The 16,480-nt window shown below is 56.0% G+C and overlaps 8 protein-coding genes across 8 annotated transcripts; all 8 read right to left on the bottom strand.

Annotated features, from left to right (window-relative positions):
- Nucleotides 1-360: 360 nt before the first annotated feature.
- On the bottom strand, nt 361-1,341 carry ABB37_06050 (lipase precursor-like protein; the record flags this gene model as incomplete). The annotated part of the gene is made up of 1 exon (XM_015804291.1): nt 361-1,341. The coding sequence occupies one exon, from the start codon at nt 1,339-1,341 to the stop codon at nt 361-363; it is 981 nt and encodes a 326-aa protein (XP_015657425.1).
- A 1,455-nt stretch (nt 1,342-2,796) lies between these two features.
- On the bottom strand, nt 2,797-3,777 carry ABB37_06049 (lipase precursor-like protein; the record flags this gene model as incomplete). Its single annotated transcript, XM_015804290.1, has 1 exon — nt 2,797-3,777. The coding sequence occupies one exon, from the start codon at nt 3,775-3,777 to the stop codon at nt 2,797-2,799; it is 981 nt and encodes a 326-aa protein (XP_015657424.1).
- A 1,455-nt stretch (nt 3,778-5,232) lies between these two features.
- On the bottom strand, nt 5,233-6,213 carry ABB37_06048 (lipase precursor-like protein; the record flags this gene model as incomplete). Its single annotated transcript, XM_015804289.1, has 1 exon — nt 5,233-6,213. One exon carries the CDS (start codon nt 6,211-6,213, stop codon nt 5,233-5,235), a length of 981 nt encoding a protein of 326 aa, XP_015657423.1.
- Nucleotides 6,214-7,668: 1,455 nt separating this feature from the next.
- ABB37_06047 (lipase precursor-like protein) lies at nt 7,669-8,652 on the bottom strand (the record flags this gene model as incomplete). The annotated part of the gene is made up of 1 exon (XM_015804288.1): nt 7,669-8,652. One exon carries the CDS (start codon nt 8,650-8,652, stop codon nt 7,669-7,671), a length of 984 nt encoding a protein of 327 aa, XP_015657422.1.
- A 3,027-nt stretch (nt 8,653-11,679) lies between these two features.
- Nucleotides 11,680-12,216, bottom strand: ABB37_06046 (hypothetical protein; the record flags this gene model as incomplete). The annotated part of the gene is made up of 1 exon (XM_015804287.1): nt 11,680-12,216. One exon carries the CDS (start codon nt 12,214-12,216, stop codon nt 11,680-11,682), a length of 537 nt encoding a protein of 178 aa, XP_015657421.1.
- Nucleotides 12,217-13,084: 868 nt separating this feature from the next.
- ABB37_06045 (hypothetical protein) lies at nt 13,085-13,684 on the bottom strand (the record flags this gene model as incomplete). The annotated part of the gene is made up of 1 exon (XM_015804286.1): nt 13,085-13,684. The coding sequence occupies one exon, from the start codon at nt 13,682-13,684 to the stop codon at nt 13,085-13,087; it is 600 nt and encodes a 199-aa protein (XP_015657420.1).
- A 614-nt stretch (nt 13,685-14,298) lies between these two features.
- On the bottom strand, nt 14,299-14,721 carry ABB37_06044 (hypothetical protein; the record flags this gene model as incomplete). The annotated part of the gene is made up of 1 exon (XM_015804285.1): nt 14,299-14,721. One exon carries the CDS (start codon nt 14,719-14,721, stop codon nt 14,299-14,301), a length of 423 nt encoding a protein of 140 aa, XP_015657419.1.
- Nucleotides 14,722-15,452: 731 nt separating this feature from the next.
- ABB37_06043 (hypothetical protein) lies at nt 15,453-15,827 on the bottom strand (the record flags this gene model as incomplete). The annotated part of the gene is made up of 1 exon (XM_015804284.1): nt 15,453-15,827. One exon carries the CDS (start codon nt 15,825-15,827, stop codon nt 15,453-15,455), a length of 375 nt encoding a protein of 124 aa, XP_015657418.1.
- Nucleotides 15,828-16,480: the final 653 nt, after the last annotated feature.

Below are 16,480 nucleotides of genomic sequence, written 5' to 3'. Positions count from 1 at the left end.
TCGTTGCGAGAGCTACGCGGCAGCTGCGAGAAAAACAATAGAAGTCATAATAAAAAAGGAAGAAAGGAGAAGAGATTGGACGGTGGCCCTGCACCGCATCATTCGCGGGCGCCACATCAACGCTGCCCACGCAGGCACGAGGGGGTGTGGCCGCCACACGAAAAGCAATAGAGAGCACACCGCCAAGCACAGCACATTTTACGTCGAAAGAAAGGAACATACATGGATTGAAAAACAAATGCGCTGCAACCGTTTAATGAGTCGTGTAACAACTCTCTCTACAACGGCGCGCAGGACACAACGCTGAGAGAACAGCGAAGGTCGAGAAACAAAACAAAATACATGGAAAATCATCGCCACTTAAAATATGTACTTGACGTACTCCCACAAGATGAGCAAGTACAGCCTCTTGGGGAGAGCGGGCACAGGCGCCCTGGCTTGAAGGGAATCGCTGTCACACCCCGTGTACTCGCCCATGTAGTTCAGGTGGTCCGAAACAATAACAGAGAACATGCCGATGCTGCACTTCTTGTCCGGCTGGGTCACCGTGTCGACGCACATCACGCGGCTGCTGACTGCATCGTGTCTGTAGAAGACCTCGCCGGGGAGGTGGGCGTAGCCCCAGCTGATGGGGGGCAGGCGCACCACAGGGTCGCGCTCGTGCGTGACGCGGTAGCTCGCGCCGTTGGACAGCAGGTCCGTCACCCACTGCACAAAGGCCGCGTTGCCCACGCGAGGCGAGCCGTAGGTGTACAGCGTGACGGGCTGCGGAGCCGGCGTGAAGTTGCCCTCGTTCAGCACCTCCTGCAGGCCCGCAGCAGCCAGCGTCGCCATCGCACCTCCCAGCGAGTGACCCGTGACGACGATGCCGTAGTTCGGGTAGGTGCCCAGCAGCGTCTGCACCGCGTGGTGCATTTCGGAGCAGACAGAGAGGTAGCTCAGCATGAAGCCCGTGTGGACTTCACACGCGCTTCCGCAGCTGGTGGGTTTGTACGCAATCGACTTTGCCAGCAGGTCCATCAGCCAGTTCGCCAGGTCGCTGCTGCCGCGGAAGGCGACAACGATTTGCGAGTTGTTGTGGTCGACGCCGACGAAGCCTTGCGTGCCAAAGTCGTCGTTGTCCAGCACCGCAAAGGTTTGGAAGCCCGGGACATGCGAGCAAACACGCCCACACGTCCACGCTTCCACCGCGGAGGCGCCGCAGTAGGAAGCAGCCTCGTAGTAGTGGTACCGCATCGCGTCCGCCTCGCTGAACTCCCTCCTCGCCGCGCAGCCGCAAAGGCAGCAGGCGAGGAGGACAGCAGCACACAGCAGCAGCCGCGTGGCGCAGCGGCGGCCCATCCTGGCGTGCAGCGTGTACATCACGCGGGGTCGCGACAAGCTGGTGAAGGAGGTGAGGGAGGTGGGTAACACGAGTATGGAACGAAGAGGAGAAAGAGCTGTGGGTGCGGGTGCTGGCTTCTCGAGGACGTGCGGTGGCGGGGTGCTTAGCGGTTGTTAGTGGTCTGTCGGGGGAAAGTGGAGAGGCGGGAGAGAAGAGAGGAGGTGGAGAGACGAGGAGCGCGAGGGGAGCACTTGCCGGCTTCCCGCCGGGGTAGGGAACACTCCTCCTCGTTGTGGTCCACACACACACACGGGCCACCGCACACCGTCGCAGCGGTGGCCGAGGGCAGCACCGCGTGGCGCCACGCACTCACGACCGCACGGCGCACACACGCACGCCGGCGCCACCCAGGCGGGCTCCACACCGCGGTTCACTTGGTCAGGTTTGCCTCACAAAGCCATCAAAGGTAAACCTCCGCAAGGTGCGAGGAAACAAAAATGGAAAAGGCTTGGCAGTAGAGGCTCTCGGGAGAGAACGCGTAACGCTCACAAGAAAAGAAAGTAGTCAATTTACCTGTAGTCAGGAGGGAAGGAAACAAAGGAAAGAAAACAACCGAAGCGTGAACACATATCAATAACCCCGTTTATCATTTTCTACTTTTCCATTACGGATCAACATCGTCTATACACTGTGTTAACACATCAAAGACTCTACGAAAGGGAGGTTAGTGCGGTCGCCGAGCGTTCGAATTCGCACCTCGTGGAACGGGGAAAGAAGCGTGACGGCGAGCACACACTACATAGCCTTTGCTGAGCGGCCGACGAGAGGCAAGGTAAGAGAACGGGAGAGGATACACCATTTAGCGTTCGATGCATATCCCGGTGTTTTGATGCCTGTCGCAAGCTTTCAGGGAAACGAGATGAACAAAGAAGAAAAAAAGAGAGACGAAAAGTTCAGAAGGTAGCAGAAACGCTCTCGGCTTCACTCCTCGTCGAGGAAAATAGGCCACGTTCGCGTGGGGACATTACCAAAAAATACACATACAGAGAAGAGCTGCGCGTCGTGGCGTCGGGACAGGCACGCTGGACATACGAAGGCTGGTGCCGTCGTGTTCGTTGCGAGAGCTACGCGGCAGCTGCGAGAAAAACAATAGAAGTCATAATAAAAAAGGAAGAAAGGAGAAGAGATTGGACGGTGGCCCTGCACCGCATCATTCGCGGGCGCCACATCAACGCTGCCCACGCAGGCACGAGGGGGTGTGGCCGCCACACGAAAAGCAATAGAGAGCACACCGCCAAGCACAGCACATTTTACGTCGAAAGAAAGGAACATACATGGATTGAAAAACAAATGCGCTGCAACCGTTTAATGAGTCGTGTAACAACTCTCTCTACAACGGCGCGCAGGACACAACGCTGAGAGAACAGCGAAGGTCGAGAAACAAAACAAAATACATGGAAAATCATCGCCACTTAAAATATGTACTTGACGTACTCCCACAAGATGAGCAAGTACAGCCTCTTGGGGAGAGCGGGCACAGGCGCCCTGGCTTGAAGGGAATCGCTGTCACACCCCGTGTACTCGCCCATGTAGTTCAGGTGGTCCGAAACAATAACAGAGAACATGCCGATGCTGCACTTCTTGTCCGGCTGGGTCACCGTGTCGACGCACATCACGCGGCTGCTGACTGCATCGTGTCTGTAGAAGACCTCGCCGGGGAGGTGGGCGTAGCCCCAGCTGATGGGGGGCAGGCGCACCACAGGGTCGCGCTCGTGCGTGACGCGGTAGCTCGCGCCGTTGGACAGCAGGTCCGTCACCCACTGCACAAAGGCCGCGTTGCCCACGCGAGGCGAGCCGTAGGTGTACAGCGTGACGGGCTGCGGAGCCGGCGTGAAGTTGCCCTCGTTCAGCACCTCCTGCAGGCCCGCAGCAGCCAGCGTCGCCATCGCACCTCCCAGCGAGTGACCCGTGACGACGATGCCGTAGTTCGGGTAGGTGCCCAGCAGCGTCTGCACCGCGTGGTGCATTTCGGAGCAGACAGAGAGGTAGCTCAGCATGAAGCCCGTGTGGACTTCACACGCGCTTCCGCAGCTGGTGGGTTTGTACGCAATCGACTTTGCCAGCAGGTCCATCAGCCAGTTCGCCAGGTCGCTGCTGCCGCGGAAGGCGACAACGATTTGCGAGTTGTTGTGGTCGACGCCGACGAAGCCTTGCGTGCCAAAGTCGTCGTTGTCCAGCACCGCAAAGGTTTGGAAGCCCGGGACATGCGAGCAAACACGCCCACACGTCCACGCTTCCACCGCGGAGGCGCCGCAGTAGGAAGCAGCCTCGTAGTAGTGGTACCGCATCGCGTCCGCCTCGCTGAACTCCCTCCTCGCCGCGCAGCCGCAAAGGCAGCAGGCGAGGAGGACAGCAGCACACAGCAGCAGCCGCGTGGCGCAGCGGCGGCCCATCCTGGCGTGCAGCGTGTACATCACGCGGGGTCGCGACAAGCTGGTGAAGGAGGTGAGGGAGGTGGGTAACACGAGTATGGAACGAAGAGGAGAAAGAGCTGTGGGTGCGGGTGCTGGCTTCTCGAGGACGTGCGGTGGCGGGGTGCTTAGCGGTTGTTAGTGGTCTGTCGGGGGAAAGTGGAGAGGCGGGAGAGAAGAGAGGAGGTGGAGAGACGAGGAGCGCGAGGGGAGCACTTGCCGGCTTCCCGCCGGGGTAGGGAACACTCCTCCTCGTTGTGGTCCACACACACACACGGGCCACCGCACACCGTCGCAGCGGTGGCCGAGGGCAGCACCGCGTGGCGCCACGCACTCACGACCGCACGGCGCACACACGCACGCCGGCGCCACCCAGGCGGGCTCCACACCGCGGTTCACTTGGTCAGGTTTGCCTCACAAAGCCATCAAAGGTAAACCTCCGCAAGGTGCGAGGAAACAAAAATGGAAAAGGCTTGGCAGTAGAGGCTCTCGGGAGAGAACGCGTAACGCTCACAAGAAAAGAAAGTAGTCAATTTACCTGTAGTCAGGAGGGAAGGAAACAAAGGAAAGAAAACAACCGAAGCGTGAACACATATCAATAACCCCGTTTATCATTTTCTACTTTTCCATTACGGATCAACATCGTCTATACACTGTGTTAACACATCAAAGACTCTACGAAAGGGAGGTTAGTGCGGTCGCCGAGCGTTCGAATTCGCACCTCGTGGAACGGGGAAAGAAGCGTGACGGCGAGCACACACTACATAGCCTTTGCTGAGCGGCCGACGAGAGGCAAGGTAAGAGAACGGGAGAGGATACACCATTTAGCGTTCGATGCATATCCCGGTGTTTTGATGCCTGTCGCAAGCTTTCAGGGAAACGAGATGAACAAAGAAGAAAAAAAGAGAGACGAAAAGTTCAGAAGGTAGCAGAAACGCTCTCGGCTTCACTCCTCGTCGAGGAAAATAGGCCACGTTCGCGTGGGGACATTACCAAAAAATACACATACAGAGAAGAGCTGCGCGTCGTGGCGTCGGGACAGGCACGCTGGACATACGAAGGCTGGTGCCGTCGTGTTCGTTGCGAGAGCTACGCGGCAGCTGCGAGAAAAACAATAGAAGTCATAATAAAAAAGGAAGAAAGGAGAAGAGATTGGACGGTGGCCCTGCACCGCATCATTCGCGGGCGCCACATCAACGCTGCCCACGCAGGCACGAGGGGGTGTGGCCGCCACACGAAAAGCAATAGAGAGCACACCGCCAAGCACAGCACATTTTACGTCGAAAGAAAGGAACATACATGGATTGAAAAACAAATGCGCTGCAACCGTTTAATGAGTCGTGTAACAACTCTCTCTACAACGGCGCGCAGGACACAACGCTGAGAGAACAGCGAAGGTCGAGAAACAAAACAAAATACATGGAAAATCATCGCCACTTAAAATATGTACTTGACGTACTCCCACAAGATGAGCAAGTACAGCCTCTTGGGGAGAGCGGGCACAGGCGCCCTGGCTTGAAGGGAATCGCTGTCACACCCCGTGTACTCGCCCATGTAGTTCAGGTGGTCCGAAACAATAACAGAGAACATGCCGATGCTGCACTTCTTGTCCGGCTGGGTCACCGTGTCGACGCACATCACGCGGCTGCTGACTGCATCGTGTCTGTAGAAGACCTCGCCGGGGAGGTGGGCGTAGCCCCAGCTGATGGGGGGCAGGCGCACCACAGGGTCGCGCTCGTGCGTGACGCGGTAGCTCGCGCCGTTGGACAGCAGGTCCGTCACCCACTGCACAAAGGCCGCGTTGCCCACGCGAGGCGAGCCGTAGGTGTACAGCGTGACGGGCTGCGGAGCCGGCGTGAAGTTGCCCTCGTTCAGCACCTCCTGCAGGCCCGCAGCAGCCAGCGTCGCCATCGCACCTCCCAGCGAGTGACCCGTGACGACGATGCCGTAGTTCGGGTAGGTGCCCAGCAGCGTCTGCACCGCGTGGTGCATTTCGGAGCAGACAGAGAGGTAGCTCAGCATGAAGCCCGTGTGGACTTCACACGCGCTTCCGCAGCTGGTGGGTTTGTACGCAATCGACTTTGCCAGCAGGTCCATCAGCCAGTTCGCCAGGTCGCTGCTGCCGCGGAAGGCGACAACGATTTGCGAGTTGTTGTGGTCGACGCCGACGAAGCCTTGCGTGCCAAAGTCGTCGTTGTCCAGCACCGCAAAGGTTTGGAAGCCCGGGACATGCGAGCAAACACGCCCACACGTCCACGCTTCCACCGCGGAGGCGCCGCAGTAGGAAGCAGCCTCGTAGTAGTGGTACCGCATCGCGTCCGCCTCGCTGAACTCCCTCCTCGCCGCGCAGCCGCAAAGGCAGCAGGCGAGGAGGACAGCAGCACACAGCAGCAGCCGCGTGGCGCAGCGGCGGCCCATCCTGGCGTGCAGCGTGTACATCACGCGGGGTCGCGACAAGCTGGTGAAGGAGGTGAGGGAGGTGGGTAACACGAGTATGGAACGAAGAGGAGAAAGAGCTGTGGGTGCGGGTGCTGGCTTCTCGAGGACGTGCGGTGGCGGGGTGCTTAGCGGTTGTTAGTGGTCTGTCGGGGGAAAGTGGAGAGGCGGGAGAGAAGAGAGGAGGTGGAGAGACGAGGAGCGCGAGGGGAGCACTTGCCGGCTTCCCGCCGGGGTAGGGAACACTCCTCCTCGTTGTGGTCCACACACACACACGGGCCACCGCACACCGTCGCAGCGGTGGCCGAGGGCAGCACCGCGTGGCGCCACGCACTCACGACCGCACGGCGCACACACGCACGCCGGCGCCACCCAGGCGGGCTCCACACCGCGGTTCACTTGGTCAGGTTTGCCTCACAAAGCCATCAAAGGTAAACCTCCGCAAGGTGCGAGGAAACAAAAATGGAAAAGGCTTGGCAGTAGAGGCTCTCGGGAGAGAACGCGTAACGCTCACAAGAAAAGAAAGTAGTCAATTTACCTGTAGTCAGGAGGGAAGGAAACAAAGGAAAGAAAACAACCGAAGCGTGAACACATATCAATAACCCCGTTTATCATTTTCTACTTTTCCATTACGGATCAACATCGTCTATACACTGTGTTAACACATCAAAGACTCTACGAAAGGGAGGTTAGTGCGGTCGCCGAGCGTTCGAATTCGCACCTCGTGGAACGGGGAAAGAAGCGTGACGGCGAGCACACACTACATAGCCTTTGCTGAGCGGCCGACGAGAGGCAAGGTAAGAGAACGGGAGAGGATACACCATTTAGCGTTCGATGCATATCCCGGTGTTTTGATGCCTGTCGCAAGCTTTCAGGGAAACGAGATGAACAAAGAAGAAAAAAAGAGAGACGAAAAGTTCAGAAGGTAGCAGAAACGCTCTCGGCTTCACTCCTCGTCGAGGAAAATAGGCCACGTTCGCGTGGGGACATTACCAAAAAATACACATACAGAGAAGAGCTGCGCGTCGTGGCGTCGGGACAGGCACGCTGGACATACGAAGGCTGGTGCCGTCGTGTTCGTTGCGAGAGCTACGCGGCAGCTGCGAGAAAAACAATAGAAGTCATAATAAAAAAGGAAGAAAGGAGAAGAGATTGGACGGTGGCCCTGCACCGCATCATTCGCGGGCGCCACATCAACGCTGCCCACGCAGGCACGAGGGGGTGTGGCCGCCACACGAAAAGCAATAGAGAGCACACCGCCAAGCACAGCACATTTTACGTCGAAAGAAAGGAACATACATGGATTGAAAAACAAATGCGCTGCAACCGTTTAATGAGTCGTGTAACAACTCTCTCTACAACGGCGCGCAGGACACAACGCTGAGAGAACAGCGAAGGTCGAGAAACAAAACAAAATACATGGAAAATCATCGCCACTTAAAATATGTACTTGACGTACTCCCACAAGATGAGCAAGTACAGCCTCTTGGGGAGAGCGGGCACAGGCGCCCTGGCTTGAAGGGAATCGCTGTCACACCCCGTGTACTCGCCCATGTAGTTCAGGTGGTCCGAAACAATAACAGAGAACATGCCGATGCTGCACTTCTTGTCCGGCTGGGTCACCGTGTCGACGCACATCACGCGGCTGCTGACTGCATCGTGTCTGTAGAAGACCTCGCCGGGGAGGTGGGCGTAGCCCCAGCTGATGGGGGGCAGGCGCACCACAGGGTCGCGCTCGTGCGTGACGCGGTAGCTCGCGCCGTTGGACAGCAGGTCCGTCACCCACTGCACAAAGGCCGCGTTGCCCACGCGAGGCGAGCCGTAGGTGTACAGCGTGACGGGCTGCGGAGCCGGCGTGAAGTTGCCCTCGTTCAGCACCTCCTGCAGGCCCGCAGCAGCCAGCGTCGCCATCGCACCTCCCAGCGAGTGACCCGTGACGACGATGCCGTAGTTCGGGTAGGTGCCCAGCAGCGTCTGCACCGCGTGGTGCATTTCGGTGCGTAGGGAGTCGTAGCTCCGCATGAAGCCCATGTGCACCTCGCACGCGTCTCCGCAGCTCCATTCGTTGTCGTACGGTGTAGGTAGCGCCAGCAGGTCCATCAGCCAGTTTTCCAGGTCGCTGCTGCCGCGGTAGGCGACAACGATTTGCGAGTTGTTGTGGTCGACGCCGACGAACCCTTGCGTACCATAGTCATCGTTGTCCAGCACCGCATAGGTTTCGAAGCCGGGAACATTAGAGCAGACACGCGCGCATGTCCAGCGGTTTACCTCGGAGGCGCCGCAGTAGGAAGCAGCCTCGTAGTAGTGGTACCGCATCGCTTCGACCTCGCTGAACTCCCTCCTCGCCGCGCAGCCGCAAAGGCAGCAGGCGAGGAGGACAGCAGTACACAGCAGCAGCCGCGTGGCGGAGCGGCGGCCCATCCTGGAGTCGTATTTATACATGGGGAGAAAAAGGAGGCAGTCCTCAATGGGAGCACAAACTATCAGGAATAAAATAGAAGATTAAAGAAAGTGTTTAACGCGTACTCAGAAGGGAACGGTGAGAAAGTGTGTCTGTAGAGGGCTGAAATGGCGGAGCACGGAGGAGGTATTACTGTGGAGTGCGGTGGCGAAGTTGACGGGAGAGTGAGACGTACGAGAGTGTTGAGGTGCAAAGAGTAGGGCGGAGGAAAGAGAGCCGCTTCACTACTGGTTCTGAATGCGACAGCCTGCAGACTGACGGCTGTGCGAAAGTCTGGGGTGTGCGCGGCCACGTGACGTGGCATGCTCCACTGCTGCTAAGCAGAACAGTGTAAATACCCAAGAAATTTGCATCACCGTCTGTACGCAGGAAGGCGGAGAGAGCAACACTCTCGTTTAGACAGTAGGACGCACTCGTAGTGGCGTGCAGGTGGTGTCGTCACGTGTAGCCTTGGACTCAGAGAGACGGCGATCGAAAACCTCAACATCAAAAAAGTGTTTAACGAAAAAAGAGATGTGTATGAAAAGTAAAGTAGATTTGTTGAAGCGAGGTAAAAGCAATAAGAGCTGCCGTTTTGATGGCACGCAAGAGAGCGAGCGCCGCAAGATGCACAAGAAAGAGGAAGCCGGAACACGCTCACACCACTGAGACGAAAACAAGAAAGCGGTCCGAACAACATCGTGACGTCCCTCCCTCCGCGACCGTGAGGCGATGGCGCGTTTACGTTTTGTGGCCCTCGCCTTCTGCTTGCCGCCGTGCGGACACACACGAGAGGCGCCGCGGCACGCGCGTCCCCCTTCCGTAAAGCCATCGTCGGTGAAGCAACAAGAAACGGGACACAACCACGCCGTTGCAACAGCAGCCAAACCGTGCGAGGTATCGACACCCCCTCGTCCTTCTCGTTCTTCGCAATTACCTTCGAGGGATCACCGCGGAGAATCACAACACGACTTGGAGCTGGGGAAAAAAGGTTACCGCAAGCCAGTGAAGCTACGTGCTTTTCAAAGCGCACGTCGCATCCCATAGGAGAAGAGGGAGTGAGGGAGCCGTACACAACGCGTCGTCGCACGCACTGGACTCGCCCGTGGTGCCGGCGTGGGGACGCCCTCCGCTTGTGGCGCGCAGCAGACGTGCGTGCTCATCGCTGCGGCGGCTGCTGGATAGGGTGCTGTGGAGCACCGCGGTGGTCATGCGGGGGCTGCTTTGTGACCGGCGGTGGCGGCACTCCCTTGTGCTCATTTACGCGGGGGGACTTGGGCGGCATCGCCGTTGTGGGGGCTGCTGGTGGTGGAATAATAGATACGTTTTATGTGGATCGGGGTGAGGCTTTCCTCGGGTCGGAGGAGAAGGGGGGGGGAGGCTGAATCGTTTTCTTTTTTTTTCCAGAAACTGAAGAGCAAGGATTTCTGGCAGAGGGAACTGCTTTGTGGGAAGGGGACGGGTATGCAGTTTTAGGGTGATGATCCGGACACAAACGCGGCGATGGCAGCGGGGGACATCATCGGTCGACACGCGCGAAAGGGAGAAGCGGACGGGACCAAAAGGGGATATGAAGAGAGAGAAGAGCGTTGAAAGGGTGGATTGAGGGAAGCTCGGAGCGCATCTCGTACGCCTCGTGAAGACGGTTGCAGTCTGCGCTCCTGTGACCGGCGTCACCACTCCGGCGGCTTGACGCTCTACCGCCTCCGCCCAGCAGCGGTGTAGGAGGTCTTCAAAAGAACGCACTATCCTGGCAGGAAGAAGCGATGCAGGTGAAAAGTCTGAAAACGAGGAACAACCCGTTGTCTCACAGAAGTCTGGGCGAATGACACAAAAATGCACACATACTTCTCGGGACGAAGAAGACATCATACAACACGCTACTTCACTCAAGCATTCAAGCCGCGCAGTTGTTGGGAGGGATAGAGAGAGTACTGCGCAGTGCCTTCACTAGCCAGCGAGGGAAGGAGTCAATGGAGAGGAAACCCGCCAGAGGAATCGAAAGACACAACGAAGAGAGAGGGAGGGGGGAACGAGGAAACACTTTCAGCGGTAGCAAGCAACCGGCCAACCACGAGCGAATAACAGACTCATCGGTGCGAGTTTTTACCCTTCAAGAGTAGCGACACCAAGTGGTAGGCGATGCTACAATTCTTTTCCTGCTGGTAAGTGCGTAGAGCAGCGTTCGTCATGGACACACTTTCTACTGCGATGACTTCACACACCCCTCAAAAGAAAAGGAAAAAGACAAACGGAAGCAATGAAGCTACACTCGCACTTTCATCGACGCGGTCTTCGTCTGTGAGGGACTGCCTTTGGCGGCCGGATCATAGCCTCCTGGATGTGCCGTGGAGGGGCGGCAGACTCGATGGTGGCGTGTTCCTCCAAGTTGTGGTACAACCGCGGGTCAACGAGATGTTGAAGAGTGGAAAGGCACCTTGATCTTCACGGCGCAGAGGAAGGCAGCGTATCCCTTCCTCTGCAAACACTGGTAAAGAGATGCGACAACAAACATGACACACCGTAGTAGATCCAGGTAAAGTTCAAAAACAAAAAGCCAAGCTAAAAAGCGGAGAGAGAGAGAGAGACAGACAGTAACGTGTCGAAAGCAGAAAGCCACGGTCATTAAAAGAAGAAAGAACAACAAAACAATAACAGTGCGCGGCGAGAAGGGATTGTTTCAGAAGCACCGAAATTGACGTTTAACGGGTGACAGATGAGTTCCTACTAGGAATTGTGTCCTCTTGATAGAAAACGTATGTCAAAGTACTTCTCTTGTTCCTATTCGTGTTCCTCGACGACGCGGAACAGAAGAAGCTCGGTGCGAGGCAAGTCGCTATTTCTATTGTCACAAAAAGATGCGTGCGTTGCGCATTCCACGCCACAAACCGTACAGTGTTGACTTGAGTCACGTGACGTGAGCATGTGAAGTGGCGCACCGCCTCAACTCAAAGCGCACATGTCATGGGTGAACAGAAGAACCAACAAGAAAACAGAGCACGAGTACGCTAAGCGCGTAAGCCCCTGCGAGAGGTGTGCGGACGTGTATGAAGATAAAGAAGAAGACAAAGGGTAAAAATAGAAAAAAAACGTTTCGCATCAGATAAAAAGCAGAAAAACGAAATTTGGACGCCTAGAAGGAGCGTGGCATCGTCCACTATCTCAGTCACGGTGCTTTTCCTCGATGGTCGGGATGGATAGCGTGTGGTGGAGGTGGAGCAATCTCTGTTACCTCGTGCAGCTCCGCGGATTGTTGGGCGGTGATACCGTGCTCGTGATGGGGGTGGTGCGCACGGCGCTCGTATTCCTGGAGTGGGTGCGGTGACTTGGGCGGCATTGTGCAGTACGTGTGGAGGAGTTTTGATCCACGAACACGTATATATGCGTATGTGTGTGTGTGTGTGTATGTGAGGGTGTTTAAGCGGAGTGCGCGAAGGGTAAGAGTTTAACCAACTATAGTTGCCGTACTTCGACGAGACACAGCTAAGGCGGTAGAACCGTGTTGAGTTGCTCGGCCTGTTTTGATAGTCGCGAGATGGAGACATACAAACGAAGAGAAATCGATGATATGCAGCGACGGCGAGACCACAGTAAATTACCTTTCGCGTCGGGGGAGTTTGTGGGACACCAGTTTGCTGTTCACGTACGAAAATAACAGTGACAAACACCGTAGCCGGTAAATAGACCACGAACAGGATACACAACGCCAGGCTCTGCTAAGAAACACGAAGGCTTAACGAGCACCTGTTGCTGCAACTAAAAGACAATTTACGAAAAGACACATTAGCTTCGCAGCAGATCCATCAACGACATGATACAGAGCCGATCAGCGTCTTGGCCGCATTTCCAACTATCGTTTCTTTTCGAATGCTTTCTTTTTCGTTTGCTTGGTGTAGATCTTGACTCGTGCGGATCTTCTGCGGCACGCCGTGGCGGAGTTGACAAGAATACACGCTAGTTTCTCTTGTATCCACGAAAGAGAGAAACAAAAATAGCAAGACGAGGCAGAGAGGTCGTTGAAAGCTGAGGTGTACACAAATCACCGCCACGACGGTGGTACGTGAGGAGCTGAAGACCACAGCCACCAACAGCAGCGGTGGGTGCGAACGCAGCGCTGAACAACAGCCACAAAAGAAATCGCATAGGAGCGAGTTGCTCCTCGCAAGCAGAGAGAAGCAGCGGGAATGGAAAAAAGGAGACGCCGCTAAAGAGTGCTACGACAAGCCATCATCGTCAGCAGAAGCAGAGGGAATTACAGCATCCATTGATTATTTGCCGTGTGGCTGGAAAAGCCCTCGCTGTTTCACTGCGGTGGAGCTGGAAGCAGGTGGTGCGGTGGAGTAGCGGCAGCGTACGGGCATACAATTAGAGACCGTACTGCCCCCAGGGTACAAACTGCGGCTACGAGGTCGCTTAAGACCGTCCGCGCGGCGTAGCCGAATCAGCACCATTGCTGAACGAATACACAGGTGCACCTGGCGCCGTTGCAGCGCCGTAAAACACAGGTGGTGGGGCAGCCGGCGGACCCGCATACTGAATAATCCCCACCACCGGCGCTGCCGGCGTGGTCGGCGGGGGTCGGTAGTGATGTTGCATGTACGAGGCTGGATTGTCAGAGCTGGCGTGGCCGTAGTGGACCACCTGGGCCGGTCTCTTCTGTTGGGGGAGAGGGAGGGCGGTACTTGGCGCGGCGGGTGCGGGGCGGGGCGGCTTCACGCTTTCGTCGCACCCTGAAGATGGGGGGAAGGTGGAGACGTTTGTGGGGTCTGGTCCCTCGACATGGCCGTACTCTGCTCCCTCTCCGTAGACTTCACTGGGTGGCCTTTGCGTGTCTTGCTGCAGCACGTGGCCAGGCACCCCGTTCAGAGGGTTTGAAGGAGCGCCGTTGCCGTTGTACGGGATGGCTGCTGCGGTGGCAACAGCTCCCGATCGCGGTGGGGACCGCGGTCGTTGCCGCTGTGCTGGCTGTGGCTGTGAAGCGTCGCAGCTGGGGGTGCAGTCGTCGGACCACATAGAGGAGACCAGCTGGAGAGAAAGGCGTATTTTTGTATACGTTGCGGACCTGTTTCTATTGCCAATAATAATAATAATAATAATAATAATAATAATAATAATAATAATAAATCATGAGAAGTAGAGGCAAAGAAAGGAGATATGAGCTCACCCTCAGTGGTGGGGCTTGCGCGTTAAATGACGCTCGCCACACATACACGCATAGACACAAAAAGGGACGCCATGACGAGGAGCATGCATCATCACCATACGAATACGTACACCATATAACACGGGTAGGGTTGGCAGCTCATCCGCTCAGACGCGAGCGCCATACACACGCATACACACATCTACACAAAAGGATACGCCAGTTAGGAGCTTTCCCGAAACAGAAAGACAGCAACAGGAAGAATTAATTAAATGACGAATGAATAAGCCAAAAGTCGGACTCCATTTCATACGAGCCGCCGAAATAGGAAAACCGTTTTGCGATAAACAAAAGAAAGAAGATGAAAAACGCACTGCTTTTAGACAACAATGGAGACACTTTAGTACGCCGCGTACGCTACTAGCGTGGTTTAATAATAATAATAATAATAAAGCACCAACACAAAGAATCCATCGGTCAATCACTACTGCGCACCGCAGCCGCTATTCGCGTACGGGCAATACCGCTCCCGATGGTACGCCCGGCAGCGTCGACAGTAGTAGCGGCTAGAATCGCAACCGCCTTGGACGATGATAGTAGGATTCGACGGCTGGACTGCCGGTGCGGGTTGCTGGACGTAGATCACCTGTGGTTGCGGTGGTGGGGGTGCGGGGCCACCGTATGGACCGCCATAGGGACCGCCGTACGGGCCGCCGTACGGACCCCCGTACGCGCCGGGAGGCGCACCGCCGAAGGGACTGCCGTAGCCGGGTTGCGGCGGCATTCCGTATGCCGGCCCCGGCGGCCGCGGTGGGCCGTACCCTGCGAACTGCGGGTTTGGGTACGACGCTGGAGGGTAAGGGTCATAGCCTCCAACCCCACACGCAGACGCTGCAGGAAATGCCATGACTAACTGTGAAACGGAAAGAAATAGGAAGGCGGTGACAGTGACGTAATATCGATAGTTCGGTAGTAGCCGAGTGATAAGGATACTTAGAAATCGTTCCTGCGCATTTACGAAAAGGAGAGAACATAGAAGAAGACATGAGCAGCAACATATACAAGAAAAAGCTGAGGTTTTTAACCACCACGCATCGCAGGCGCGACAAGGATGCGCTGGAAAGCACGCACGATTACAGTAGAAAGAATAGAAGGTGAAATGTGCAGAGACGGAAGTCTCAACACGCAGCAGATACAAACAGGCCGTCATCTTCATTTTGTTGTTGCTGCATACGTCAATGACACACGGCACACAACAGATCCAGCGTTAAAGAGTGATCCGGGTGCGATAAAGCAGCGTTTTTCGGGTTGTTGTTTTAAGCCTTCAACACTCGGTGATGAGCAGTGAAGAACGCTTCCGTGAGCGGTGCATCAAAACCACAACCAAAAGAGGGAAAGAGAGATGAGCACCCGCGCACGCACACCAGCGGATCCAGTTTCGCAACAATTGCGTCTTGAGGAACAGAAAGTACCGGGGAGTCATTAGTGTGGAAAGAAAAGTGAAACAAGAACAAAACAAAACAGTTATATATAGCACATATGATGTAAAGGCGTGTGGTTGAGCTCGCGCACACAACGTGGCGCACTACAGCATACCCTCAGTTACCGTTATCTACAAGGGATTCTTTTCTTCTTTGCTTACCACCGACCGCCTGGACCTCCTTGGGGACCGCCCCATCCCGCCGGACCGCCTGGAGGACCGCCGTGGTGCTGTGGATGGGGTCCTGATCCACCGGAAGAACCAAGCAAGACACCCATGAGTCCCGGGCGTGACGGCGGCGGCGGGGGCTGAGGGTAACCGTAGCCGTAGCCGGGGCCCCCGCCACCTCCTATCATAGCGGAGGCGCTCTGCGAAGGCAGCGCAGGGCCCTGCGGATACATCGCCGAGGTGGCCGACGGTGCAGCGTAGCCGCCGTAGCCGGGGTAGCCGCCGTAGGTTCCAGTGGGGACGCTAGGTTGCGACGGGTAGCCGCCGTAGTTGGCGTTCTGGCTCGGGTAGGGGTAGCCGGCCATGATGGGTGAAGAAAGAAAGATGGGCTTAAATATATATATATACAGAAAAGGAAGGGAAACGAGGAGCAATGGCGATAGACGGCGCGACTGGGAAAACGCGGTTCTATCGGATAGGAAAGAAGAGGAACGCAAAGCAGAAGACGCAAGAAATACTCAAGAAGAAACACCGGTGAACTGTTTGGCAATACTGAATGAGCAAAAAGAAACGTCACGCATTTTTCTTTCTCATGGCAAAATGACCCTTTTACGTATTGGCGCGAAGAGCAGTCGCTCTCTCTCCCCATTACGGCTGTTAGCGACGCCGGTGCAGCAGCGTAGCTTCTCTCCATTAGCCGTATCACAGTAAAAGAGCCTGAACCGAAGTGAAGGGATCTTTATTCGTCATTCCCAGCTATGAGTACAACTTTTCCTTACATTTTTGATATATATCTGGAGGCGGCGAGGAGGTCGCCGAGTGCAACTTCAGTCGTGGTTCCAGGCGTCTGAAAAGTGTTTCGTCATGAGAAAATACGCAAGCGGAAAGATAGAGAGGTGTGTTAACGAAGAAAGGAACGTGTCATCTAACGATCACAACGAAGCCAAGGGGAAAAAGAAAATGCAAAGAAACACGCAGAGACACAGGACTCATAAGTCCACGGGAAACAACACAGAAC

Source organism: Leptomonas pyrrhocoris, assembly GCF_001293395.1.
Source record: "Leptomonas pyrrhocoris isolate H10 chromosome Unknown, whole genome shotgun sequence".
Classification (NCBI taxonomy): Eukaryota; Euglenozoa; class Kinetoplastea; order Trypanosomatida; family Trypanosomatidae; genus Leptomonas; species Leptomonas pyrrhocoris.
This window is presented reverse-complemented; position numbering and strand designations above follow the sequence as displayed.